The sequence below is a fragment of the Stegastes partitus genome, unplaced genomic scaffold, assembly GCF_000690725.1.
Source record: "Stegastes partitus isolate 25-593 unplaced genomic scaffold, Stegastes_partitus-1.0.2 Scaffold290, whole genome shotgun sequence".
NCBI lineage: Eukaryota > Metazoa > Chordata > Actinopteri > Pomacentridae > Stegastes > Stegastes partitus.
The window spans coordinates 126,085-139,682 of record NW_007578021.1 but is presented as its reverse complement, the minus strand read 5'-3'; the positions used below and the strand labels follow the sequence as shown (position 1 = coordinate 139,682).

At 39.6% G+C, this 13,598-nt stretch overlaps 2 protein-coding genes across 2 annotated transcripts; one reads left to right on the top strand and one right to left on the bottom strand.

Moving 5' to 3' along the window:
- The first annotated feature begins 2,490 nt into the window (after window positions 1–2,490).
- On the top strand, window positions 2,491–4,101 carry fgf23 (fibroblast growth factor 23). Its single transcript, XM_008282923.1, has 3 exons — window positions 2,491–2,725; window positions 2,817–2,920; window positions 3,649–4,101. The coding sequence occupies exons 1-3, from the start codon at window positions 2,491–2,493 to the stop codon at window positions 4,099–4,101; spliced, it is 792 nt and encodes a 263-aa protein (XP_008281145.1).
- A 2,896-nt stretch (window positions 4,102–6,997) lies between these two features.
- On the bottom strand, window positions 6,998–12,990 carry tigarb (TP53 induced glycolysis regulatory phosphatase b). Its single transcript, XM_008282922.1, has 6 exons — window positions 12,918–12,990; window positions 12,574–12,611; window positions 12,125–12,246; window positions 9,991–10,068; window positions 9,774–9,884; window positions 6,998–7,830 (listed from the first exon to the last, which is right to left on the bottom strand). Exons 1-6 carry the CDS (start codon window positions 12,947–12,949, stop codon window positions 7,420–7,422), a joined length of 792 nt encoding a protein of 263 aa, XP_008281144.1. The 5' UTR covers window positions 12,950–12,990; the 3' UTR covers window positions 6,998–7,419.
- Between the last annotated feature and the right edge of the window lie 608 nt (window positions 12,991–13,598).

Here is a 13,598-nt window from a genome sequence, read left to right as displayed (position 1 = left end):
CTGGTTGTCTGTTAAGTTTTTCTCTGCGTGGCTGTATCGTGGATCATCTAAAATATTCTATGACATGTAAAGGTCACACTTTAAAAAATGTACAGAAGGATGATCAACAGAAAGGCCTTAATGTTCTCGATACATATGAGATGATTTAGCTGTATTAGATCAGCACCACTGCAGTAAAGTGAGGCTGTGTGACTCTGATCAGAGCTGTCGCCTCAACTCTGACAACAAGACGGAAGTTGACTGCCAAGAACGCAGCACCGCAGGCCAAATCTGCTCTCCCCCGTGGAGACATTGTGGGCCGAGTCCAACAAGGAAGAGGAGGATAAGGCTCGGTGAAAGACGACCTCGCTGGTAGAGGCATCGTCACTAGAGCGGTGGAAGTTGGTCGAGCCTGAAATCCCCCGCAGGAGGAGTCTATAAGGTGTGCCAAGGCGGTGATGCAAGCCAAACACGGCCCCTGGGTGAAATGGGAGAGTGCGAAAAACCAGAATATCACCTGGAAGGACTTGTGGGAGATGGAGACGAGCAGAGTTAGTCCTTCCTAATCCTCAAATCTCCGCCACTGAAGGAGTGAAGATCCACCATGTCCCCTTTCTTTATCACCGCTGACACTAAAACCCAACCTTAGTGGGGACAAAGTGAGCCTCTGCAAAGGATGGTACACCTGGAGACACATCTTAGTGCTTGGCAGTGACTCTGGGAAAGAAAAGAACAGCCATCAGAGTCTTACTGGCCAGGAGAAGTGATCAGTTCAGTCAGTAGCATTTGTCTGGGAAGGGGAACAAAAAAGGGGTATAAACCACCAAGAGCCATCAGACACAGCCATCACCATCTTGAGGCCAGATCTGTTGCTATTATCCAACTCTCTGCACACGTGGAGCTCACAGTGTCTTGGAAGGACGCTGAGCATGAAGTGTTGGAGAGGAAGAAGCAGAGATACACCAACTTGCCACTGGTGAGGGACCTGAGGACCAAGTTCTACCAAAACAGCCACATTCCAGCAGCTGGGGCATTAAAAATACTGTAAAAGTAACAGAAAATACCAATCTCATCAACATACATTCATTTTCCATAAATAAAATGCAGCGTGAGATCATATTTCTTTTTTGGAGGTTTTTAAACATTTAAAGAAAGATATATAATCATTGAAATGCCTATATATAAGGTTGACTAATGCCATAATACTAATAATCAGGCTTAATAGTGCAGAAACTAAGTGCATCCCTCATTGAACAAACAAATTAACGATACTTTCCTGTATACAGAAAGTATTTTTTACAGTGTAGTTTCATTATTCTATATACAGTTTGGTAGTTTAGTGCAGTGGATTCCAACATAGGGGTCGAGTCTCCTCTGCAGGTCACCAGATAAATCTGAGGGGTCATGAGACTATTGGGACAATAAAGTTCTGCAACACAAAACTTCACAGATTTTTTTGGACTCTTGGTTTTTACATAGAAATCGCTCTTTTGCGGAACTGCTAGCCACTCATGGACATGACTTTTAGTGTATTTTTTTTAAATCAGATGCTTCTTTTAGATGTAAAATATTGTAATCAAAGTAACCTGCAAATTAAAGAATGTGGAGTAAAAGACTGAAAAAGCATAAATAGTAGTTTAAAAGCATAATGACCATAAAACAGTTCTAAACTGCGCTCTAAAATGCACCATGATTACATGTACGTTCCACTGCTGGTGTGTAGAGGGATTTAACACTTTGTATGTGTGTTTTGCACATTTATGGATTCAAATGCATTACATTTCACAAACTTCCTCAAACTGGTAATTGGGTATGAGTTTGATTTCCAGGAGCTGAAATTCATTTTATTTTCAGGAGAAGCTGTCTAAGTGTTCTCACAGACTCAAATACAGTGTAATGGTCCTATGTTAAAACTCCAGCATCCTATAGTCGAGTTTTAGCAGTCATTTTAGTCTCCCAGTGCAAACAATATAGATGAGGGAGTGTCTCCCTCTGCTGGTGAAACTGTGTACATGTTGAATTGTGCAGGTGCGTAAAGGCACCAAACTGAACTAACTTTTTACTTTGTGATTAAACAAATCTGTGATATTTTTAAGAAGCTGCAAATTCTTTATGTAATTTAAGTTTCTAATCAGATTTAGCTGTTATAGAAAGAAAAATCCATGCCTGATTTGATTCAAAAGAAAATCCTGCTTTTTCCTTTACATTGCCCAACACACCTTTCTATTTGGAAACCGTTTAAGGTGGATGAGTCAAGACATGTACCCAAAAATAAGAGTCCTGTTGTCTGACCACCAGCATGGGGATAAACAGACAGAGGTGGAAGTGGCCCTTCCGCTGCAGCAAACCCGCACATCTGCTTTGGGGGCGAGTTTCTTTTTTTTACGCAAAGGATGTGAGCAGGAGTGGCACTCGGGGGGCTTTAAATAGGAACTGTCTCCAAAGTTTGGGACAACAGAGCATCTGAAAACTTCCAGCAGCTCGCAGTGGAAACCACCGGATTGATCCAGGATGGACGTCAACAGACGACTGGGGATGAGAGACACCGTGCTGGCGCTCCTGCTCGCTGTTCTGCAGGGATTTCCTCTCGGGGAAGCGGCCCCGAACCCGTCGCCGCTGGTTGGATCCAACTGGGGCAACCCGCGGAGATATGTCCACCTGCAGACATCCACAGACCTCAACAACTTCTACTTGGAGATCAAATTAGATGGCACCGTGCGTAAAACCACAGCCAGGAGCTCATACAGTAAGAAAGGCTTTCCATTTTTCACCAAATCTGTTATGTGCCAAAGTTCCGTCTTTAACTCTGTGCGCTCTTTGCTCTTTCTCCTCTGCAGGTGTGATTTTACTGAAAGCTGAAACAAGGGAGCGCATCGCCATCCTCGGCGTCAAAAGCAGCCGCTACCTGTGCATGGATCTGGAGGGAAACCCGTTCAGCTCTGTAAGCAAATAACTACTTTTAATTTTCTGCTTTGTTTGTTTGTTGTGGAACTTTAAGAGGTTTTACGCAACGTTTTTTCATCGCGTTTAACTATAAACGCACTGTATTGGATGTCTTTAGAATAATTTCTTTACTTTTTAAATAATTCTCCAGCACTTTTTAAGTGTCACTATGATCTCAATCGGTCCAGAAAACGCTTTTATAATGATAATGTTCATTTTTAGCACCAAATGTGGAATTTGCGCGTATTGTAAAGAGTTTTCCGAACTTTTACGCACAGCATTACCTATATTTCTTTTTATTTTTTCGTTGATATCAAGCCAAGAAACTGAAGCTTCTTCCACTTTTTTCTTTTGAAACGGGTTTTCTACTATCAGCTTTCGACGAAATTGATCAGGCGACAAAGTAGACGAATAAGGGAGAGAGAAAATAAAGAAACCCGAGAATCGAGAAAACCGAATTGCATTAGAAATGTTGTGGAAATGATCAACCCCAACAAATTTTTATCTACTTTAAAATGGATTATTTTGTGTATTTTTGCAAAACTATCTTCTGTTTTAGTTTACTTCTCTTACAGCTGCGAAAAATAAGATTCTGGTGTGATTCTTTTCTAACATCTGACAAAAGTTTAAATTTCACAAACAAAACCAATATTTGAGGTTTTGCATTAAAAAATAAATAAAAAAGAAAAGTTTGTTTAACTGTGTTCCTCTGCTTCTCCTTTTCAGCCCACCTGCCTCAGAGACGACTGTCTGTTCAACCACAGGCTTCTGGAGAACAACCGGGACGTGTACTACTCCAGCCGGACCGGCATCCTCTTCAACCTGGAAGGCTCCCGGCAGGTGTTCTCAGCGGGTCAGAACGTGCCGCAGACCTCTCTTTTCCTGCCCAAGAAGAACACGGTGCCGCTGGAGCGCCTCCTGCTGCACCGGGAGAAGAGGAACCAGGTGGTGGACCCCTCAGACCCGCACAACGTCTACCTGGGCCAGACGGAGGAGGGCTCGGACTCCCGGGCCGTGCAGGAGGACGACGCCGACCTGGAGGTGGAAGTGGAGGTGGAGGCCGGGGACGATGGGCGCAACGTGTCCCGGGAGACCCCGCTGGCTCCGGCAACCCACGACCCCTGGAACGTGCATTCTTCCAACCCGGCCAGCCCCCGGAGCTCCGGGATCATGGGCTGATTTTCAAGTTTTACCCTTCACTTACTCTGCGTGAGTCCAGTTTAACATTCTAGATTCTATGAGGGAAAAGGCATTAAGACCTGACTTTAATTAGAGGAGAGCAATGAGGCTGCTTCCTCTTTGTCACACTGACTTAATAATAATAATAATACCTACATATATTTTCAGGCATCAAACATTAAGAAAAGCAGTGTGTTTATACACTGAATGTACAAAGTGTTAGACTTGACTCGCAACCCCTTTTGCACAATTCACATGGTCTTAAATGGTCTCAACCCCACCTGTAACTTTCCTTTTTCTGTCCATTTAGTTAGAGATGTTGTAATTTTAGGAGTTTAAATCAACAAATTGTGTAATTTAGCCTGTATGCAAGACTTTAAAGGAAGATATTAGTGGCCTAAATAATCCACATAAATGATTCAAATGAATTTCCCCTACATAGTGGACATCCTCTCTCGATGAGAAATGGTTGAATTATTCATGAACCTGGTTTGGTTTCCCTGAAGCCAGGATGCTCACTAATATGCAGGAATATCACAAAAGCAGCAAAGATCAATAATCCCAAATTCACGTGTGCTTTTTTGTGCAGTCTCTTTTCATTGAGGTTTTTACAGCTGGTCTGAGAAACCCCCGATTCAGAGTGACAGAAGCCTAACTTAGCCTACCTCTGGAGGACTGACAGCCCTGTCTATTGGTGTGACACTACACAGGCAAGACTAAAAATGACAACATATACACAATATACTGAAGGGTTGCATTTAGTAGAGCTAAGGCTGACTTTAATACTTACATTTTGGTGATTTTAATATTTAACATTTGTTACTTGCCAGTTACTAGACCTAAAAGAAATTTTACTGCAGTCACGTACAGTATCTGATGTGGTCATATATCTGTATTTGTGTATTTTTCCACCAGTGATACAATCTAATTCATGACTTGAAGAAATAGAACTACAGGGTAAATAACCTTTACAGAGCAGAAATCTTGATATCAAATCTGAACTCTTGCTATGTGACTTTTACAGGTGCTGGGCACCACCAGCAAACACAAGAAAACCTGTCCCAAAGAGTATTTATTTATTTAAATCCATTCCTTTATTGTTATTTATGGTATTTATAAGGATGCAGTTAAAGTGTACATAAACAAAAACATGGTTTGTCTTTGAATGTATGAGCTGGAGTTGTAGATGGAGTGTTGCTTGAACTTGGGACAAAATAAACTAATAAAGGAAAAAACATTTCGTGTCCGTGTGTTATTTCACTCAAGCCTTGGCCCATGCCGGCTCACTATTTGAATAAGACAGCGTGTACTATGTGAGAGGAAGTCGTGAATGTGTAAGCAGGTTTAACACTGACCCAGTTACTGTGCAGTTCCTCTCATTAGTGAATATCCTGCACTTTTCTTCCATCTAATTAGCAAACAGGCCCACGCTCTACAGCTGAGTCACATCGGACTAAAAATACACTTCAGCGGCAGCTTTACTTTAACTCGTGGTAAACTGGTCAAAGTCGTATATTAACTTTTGACCTCTTGATGGAGACGTTAGCATTTAGGGGAAAAAAAGCTGTGCTTGGTTTTTGCAGTTGATGGGCAACAAGAAAGGATTTCCAGGAATTTACTGTTCCTAACCACAAAGTCGTGTGGCGACAAAATACGGAACAACGCGGGCACATAAAACGTCATTTTGAGACTTCATTTTCCTACTAATTAAACACAAAATATGCCATTTGTAAGTCTTGGAGATGTGTTTAGAATGACTTCATAGTCCTAGATGGAGACGTCTCATTTACTCCCTACCAGAAAGCATCTTTACCAAACTGTCAGACTATTGCTTTAAGGCTACACTAACCAAGGAGAATGACAAAGGGATTTATTTGAAGTTAATTATATTAATATCAAAATAATGTTCTAAGATACTGGCAGCAGAATATTAAAGTCGGGTAACAACTGTTAAAAGTCTGCACATTTCAGTGGTGACTACAGAGCAGAGCCACAGGGTGCTCTGACCTTTTCCTTTTCCTGACTCTGGAAACTGATTTATCGTCAAAGAGGAGCAACTAAGCGTCTTCAGATATCAGCAAATAGTGTGTGTTGCTTTTACCTGACTGCTGTTAGCATTAGAAATAATAATGCCATCGCTTCATAATATCACAAGTAGAAGTCCTGCTTTCAAAACCTGCCTGAAGCCAAAGTGTAAAATTGTGTCAGTAAAAGAACTAATTATGCAGCACAATGGCTCCTTTAAGACTCACATTATTGTTGCATTAACATGAAAATTAGATTGACAGTTCAAGGGTTTGGTGTTTGGTATTTGATTCTTAATATCTTTAAAAGCGGCCCCGCATCTGTAAGTCAGTGGAGTAAAAAGTCCTATTTACCTCAGAAATGTGTAGGAGATGAACACTGACACATTCAAGTGAAATACTTCAAACAGTTCCCATATATAGTGTTTTTTTTCTTTTCGTGAATATGCTTGGATTGATTGAAAAACTAGATTTTCTAGTGTCAATGAACATAACATGCACGACATCTGTGCAGTCATTAGTTGACAGCAGTGGAGTCGACAGAAGAGCAGAACGGGTTAGATAAACATTAAAACTCTTTCTCAAAGTATAAATAACAAAACAGGCCTCCTCCCTTATATTTTCTAATGTATTAGAATACCTTTGTACAACGGAGGATGTAATTTTATCATGTTGTGTTTTGAATATCAAGGTTATGATGGGCTGCATGTCCCAGTAATTCCATAAAAATGAAAAAGACCCCCCCCAAAAAACTGTGATATGTGGCATTATGCAACAGTTTCACAGAATTCTGTTATATGTGAAACCTGTATTTATACTGGATTATTTTTGAGCATAAAAACGTTTTTGCTAAACAGAAACTCAACAACGAGTCAGTGCTTTCATGTTGTATTGCACAAGTAAAATGAGCAGCACCACAACTGCAACAACAGGACACACATCACGCTGGAAATGAAAAACCTACTGATAGTGTTCAGAATACATTAAATAATTTAGACTTTGGTATAATGTAATAAAATAGGCAAATAAATTACCAATTTTAAAAATGACACACAAGTCCATATTGGCATACAGGTGGAAGGATATTGATTCATAACATGACAGTACTGCACAATGAGTTTAGAGATTGATCCACAGTAAACATGATTAAAACATTTACCCTGTGCATTGTTGCATTCAGTTACCTGTGGTAACGTTGAAGCTTTTTTTTCCCCTTTTGTGTTTATGATAGTCCTATCATCCATTAGACACTGTGTACGTATGCACACAGACATGAAACTTTACTCCTTTCACACTATTCTGAGCAGTTTTCTAGGTGGGTCTTTCTGTTGGCAAAAACACAGCGACCAGCAGTGAGCACCGGCCCAGACTCAGACTGGCTCAGAGTGAGAATAAAGCGGCTGATGCCCGTGTTAGGACAGGGCGAGAACAGATGTGAATTCTTCACGCCTGCAGGTATAGTACACTTCAAGTCCTCCACAAGGTGCCTGACAGCAACACGAATGTAAGCGCCGTGGCTCACCACCAGAGCGTGGACCGACACTCCCTGAAGACCGTCATCGGCCGAGCCGCCTGGAGGGACGTCCGAGGCTGCAGCATCTCCAGCTGTTGATGCCCCTGAAGAGGCCTCCGGTCCTGACAAGCTGTGCTCATCGAGCATTTGCTTGAAAAGGAGTTTGAGGAATTTTTTGAATCGCAGCCTCACCTGAAAGCAAGGTGACAGTGAAGCTGAGAGATTAAACTGATTCCTGCAGGTCTGAAAGTGCAAGCAGGCAGCAGTTAAGAGTCATAAACTCAGCAGAGTCCCTGTTTGCTTCCTGTTAGCTGTCAAACTCTGTGTCCTTATGCAAACTGTACACAAAGAATTAAATGCTGAAATGTTTACTTGTATGATTAGCAGCAACTTTTTGAGCAAAGGTGCCAAAAAAGCTGCTTGTTGGAGCTTCTCGTGTGTTTTTCCTCTATATTTCACAAAGACAGGCTCTGACTGTGGCTTATATCTAACTCATAGTCAACCTTTAGTGACAAGTCTAAATATACCTGTCAGACAGGTATTTAGCTCTTGATGATTGTCGGTAGGTGTAATTTGCAATGAACTGAAACTAAAACACATGGTTGGCTAAACAGCTGCATCAAGCCACTCAACTACTGTTACTGCTGCAGTAAACTTAACCATAACTAATTATCTTACTGACATATTTGGCAAAGAATTTGACAATGCAATGCAAGAAGGAGGAAGAAGAAGAAAAAAAGAACTACAGTTAGTTTTCAAAAGGCTGCAAAGGGTGACTGCGCTGTGCTCATATTATCAGTTAATTATCATACGAGACGCGTCTTCTCTCTTTTCGTCAGCAGGTGTCACTGACTGCTCCCTGAATATCTCTGGACTGATGTTCAACAGAAACACAGCATCTGATGCAGTGGATAATATGACTTTTTTTAGTACATTTTACAGAAAAAAACAACTACTTAATAGAGAAAATATTTAGCAGCTTAATTGATAATTAAATAATTGTTAGTTACAGCCTTGAAAAAAGGAGGCAACTAAGAAATACTGCATAAGGCATGCATTATTAATGTGCAGTAAAAATTTCCTCCATATTTAATGACTGAATGATTAAATGATGACTCTAAATTGTCCGTAGGTGTGAATGTGAGTGTGCTTGGTTGTCTGTCTCTAAGTGTGGCTCTGTGATAGACTGGTGACCTGTCCAGGTGTCCCCTGCCTTCACCCTAAGTTAGCTGGGATAGACTCCAGCCCCCCCGCGACCCTCGTGAGGATTAAGCGGTGTATAGATGATGGATGGATGGATGGATGATTAAATGATACAATTCTATTACATCTTAAGCTAATATAATGCTAAAAAAAAAACAACACAATGCAGCAGAGTGCAAAGTAAGTGGACACCCAACAGCAACGTAGACATCACTCCCATCTCTCTCCTCTCATAGCCTACATGACAGCACCAAAAATAGCAATTTCCAAATATCTCTCTTGTTTAAAAGCCGCAATTTTGTGCTAATCTTGGTAGCAGGACTTTTTACACGTTTACACATAAATGTACTGATACTCCTCCACTAGCTTGATGAACAGAGGCGTCAGAATCCTTCTACACATACGATTCCTCACCTGTCTTCATGCACCATTGTTGGAATCAGTAATAACTTTTTCCCAGACTTCAAACTGTCCATGGTTTAGAGGTTACATCGCTGCCGGTTGGTTTGGCATGCTTTTGACAGTGCTTCCATTCTGGTTTGGTGTTTCCAAATGGCCGAGGTTTAAAAAAGCAGGGCTTGTGTGGATGTGATGTATTTTTTACAAAAGAAAGTAGGAATAAAATTATGTTTCTTTTTCTATACAAGTGTCCAAGTCAGCCATGACAGAGTAATGACAACACCAGGACACAAGCTGACGGGGCTATAAGGAATTTGGCTATTAATTAGTGTTGAAATGTCCTAAAGTCTCTCTTTTATTTGAGTTTCAAAAGGTCTAAGGATTCTTCTCAGACACATTTTTTCATGTTTAAATTGCAGTGCCGTTAAATGAACACTACATGACGCTGTTGCACAAGCAACACTTTCCTAACCTTGAGTTGCAAAGCATCTGTTCTCCATTTCTAAAAGGTGTAGTGACTCTGTGTGACTCACCTGCTCTGTCGTCTCTCCTCCAGGTGGTGTGTAGTCACGACACGACTGACCAGAAGCATTGGCCATGTTCTTCAGATCCTCCTTGGGACGTCCTTCAGCAACACCGAAACCCTGCATCAGCAACAAAACCACAGTTTAGAGGCCAGACACCAAAACCCTGTAGTGATACATGTAGAGTTTTATTATTTGGCAGCCGTGTAAAGTAAACTGATCTTACCCTTTCTCTGAGTAACGGCTCCAGAACCATCTCGGTGCCAGAACAGTGAGTGTTGTTCCTCCGAATTATTTCAGCTGTCTGATGGAGGAAACACAAACTGGAAATTACTGACTCAATACATTTGCAACTGCCAGAAGAGTCTGTCATGGACAAAAAAATTAAAAGTCATTAGTGAGTCAAAGACCACAGACACATGAATGCTCACACAGCTATTTCATATCTGGAAGTCATTCACATGCATCCTGTTTTTCCCATTTCCTTCATAATTGGGGGACATTTCACCAGTTTACCTGAGTTCTTCGCACATGAATAAGATACTCATGGCTCAACCGTTTTCCAAACATACATGTTTAAATACATGCAGAGGACTAAAGCTTCGACAGCGACAACAATCACGTCACTATTTTGTATCCTCTGATGAAAACCATTTATTAGCCTAATGCATGAAGATGTAAAAAATAACTTAATTTGCTGTGCAGTGTTACTCACACTGTTCACCATAAGTATCCTCTAAGATAATCAATCCCACTGTCAGCCTGTGGATTTAAAACAATGTAGAATAAGTTCATTTAGTTGTGTCTTAATCCACAAAATCTCAGTGGGAAAAGCATTAGGTTCAAAAAGTCAATAAAACTGAATGAAAGGAGCCACAAAACGGAATTGTTGCTCCCTTTATTCTGTTTGGTGCTTACTAGTTAGTTTTAACTAACATCGAAATCCTTAATTTTTCTAAAATGCTAGCGGGGAAAAACTATACAAAACTATGATATACTTAGGTCCACGTATGTACACAAACTTTTCTTTTCGTTCCCTCGTATATTACTATCCCACATACATCCACATCACTACTTAAATTTAATACTTTTTAAAAATCATTTCTTTTGTGACCTGCTGAATGTAAATATGCACAAATATAATCTGAATCATACTGACATGACCAATAATATGAATGCTCGTTGATTTCCTTTAAACAACATATCCTGACACATTTGTACGCAGTTCTACAGTAGTTGTAAATTTCAGATGCTTTTCTGAGGACAGATTTTGATTCTCCGGGAAAGAGAAATGTATTAGTTTGGATCTGGAATCACTTAACTAGCATAGGTCACTGACAAAGGATGTTGCACAACTGCAGTCTTATTTCTAGTAAATTTTAATCAGCCAACAGGACAAGTTCCAGCAAAAACAACACGTAAAACATCCCCAGAAATCATTGTAATAACATTACTAGGTTGTGACTGTGCATAAAAAGCTGACAAATACATTTAGTCAGCATTAAATTGTTTTAGCTGGACAGTTAAGCTGAAAACAACCATCCATCTAATTCTGACATGACTTTACAAGCATTTTCTTTACTTGAACATGTAATCTTTAAACTGAAGAAATAAAAACATCTATAAAAATCTCATAACACAGTTTTGAACATTAAGTCTGGAATCATTCTATTTATTTTTTACTGTCAACAAATTAAATGAAAAGATTAAAAGATAAAAACGCATTCGTCATTGACTCCCATTCACTACTAATGAAGAGCTTTATGTGAATGAATATCATTTTAACACTGCACTGCAGTCTTTAGCAAACATCATTCCAACAGGAGCAAATAGTGTATTTGCTGGAGGCTATTTTCAGCAGATGATTAATGCACAGTGGGTGCTTTACAGAGTATTTTTGCCAGCAGGACAGTGTATGTAGGACTGACTGAGACTGAACTGCAGGGCCAATATTCATCATCATGAGGGAGCGTATCATGCAGTGCAACTGACTGGCTCATCCTTGTGTTTTTAATGTAGTTAATAAACTGTATCTGGCTCAGGAGACAAAGAGGACAGTTGTAAAAAGAATAATTTATCTGTTGGTTTTCATGGGTCTTGTCAGCAACAAGAAAATTATGGAATATCTCCAGGCTCACTCTTTATACGCTATATTAAATATCTGTAATCTGACAGTTTTATATCAGTATTAAACATCTATTTAGGCACAACACAGGTGACGGGAGGACGGTGATTTTCCTTTCATTGTCATCTAATCTGTGCATGGCATAGTACCTGTACTTGATGCCCAGATGCCACACTTACTTCCCGCTCGGTAACATAAATACAAAGTCTAGATAAAAAATGTATGAGTGTCTTACCTGCACAGCCCGCTGCAGGTTGCTGACAAACAGATTGCTGAATGGGATGTCTTTGAGGTATTGTCCTGCAGCTTCACCTTGCTGTGCGCCTAACTCTGACAGAGGAGTGTCCACACCTTGACCTGATAACACAAAGTATGGACAGGGTTGGGCAAGAACTAGTCCAGATATGTCCAGACATGTCTAGACTAATTCATCAATATATAGATGTTGTTACATTGATGAAATGCGGTGATAGAAAATATGACATCTTTCATACTTTATGTTTATCAATTCCATTCTATCACTTTACCATTTTTATCTTTACCACATTTTTTTTAATTGAATTAAATACTTTACCTGTTTGCCTTTGTACTTGTATAGTGGTCTGATTTTACTTGTTATGCTTTCCTTATGTAAAACCCTTCATAACTGTGTTTTTGAGTGTTTTATAAATAAAGTTTTATTACCTTGCAGCAGCTTGTCCTTGTTGTACTGTGTTTCCCCACTGTGTGAAAACAGAGCAATGTCACTGAATTAGTTCAACTATAACAATATACCTCAGTAGTGACAACAAGACGATAGCTGGGTCTTCCAGTGAACAGCTAGTTAGGAAACAAGTAAACAAAGTGCACGCGCTGGTTAAGTTAGTTAAATGTTGATAAGTTAGCCGCACAGACATGCAGCCGCCAGGCGTCAACACAAGCTGACAGGATACAGGGCTTTCCTAGAAAACAGCACCACTACCACGGTATTCATTTTCAAGTCGTTTATAAATATAAAAGGAACATTAATTCATTAAATATTCACTTACTGTCGTACGAGCGTTACACTAAACGTAAACATCTTCAGCCGCAGCTCTCGTGCTACTTCCTCGTTGGTTCGACCGCAATTATGTGACGTAAGACGTTTTGCGTCATGACGCAATGCGGTGCCGCAGTGGAAATATTTTGTGTAGATAAGCAAAATTATATTGATAAATATCCTTGTTTTGTGTCATATTGGAGCCATACTTTCATGAAAATTATTAAATAAGTAACACTACCTTCTTTTAAAAAATAATTTTAGTAAACGTGAAAATTTATATTATTGTATTTTTTTTTCTTTTTTTTTTTTTTTAAGAAAACTTTGACCCCTTTCTTGTTTTTGTTCTTTTTTTACCTATTTGTACTATCTTGAATTGTTTCACTGAATTTTGTTCTGTCAATCCTTCTTGCTTGTGTTTTGTTTGTTTTGCCCTTTGAGTTGAATAAAAATGACTAGTTTATTGGTTGATCGTTATTGTATACATGAGATATTTCATGTTTTTTGTTTAGTGTTTTGTCACCTAAAATATTCTTTCAAGTTGAAATTGGGACCTTCATTTATTCAACCTAAACAAATTTAAACAACTTGAAAAGTTTAGAGTAAAATCAAGTATCACAGGGCTGTACTCAGGAATGTAAGGTTTGAAATGTACACTGTGAAAATTGAAAATATTTGTGCTGAACAATGA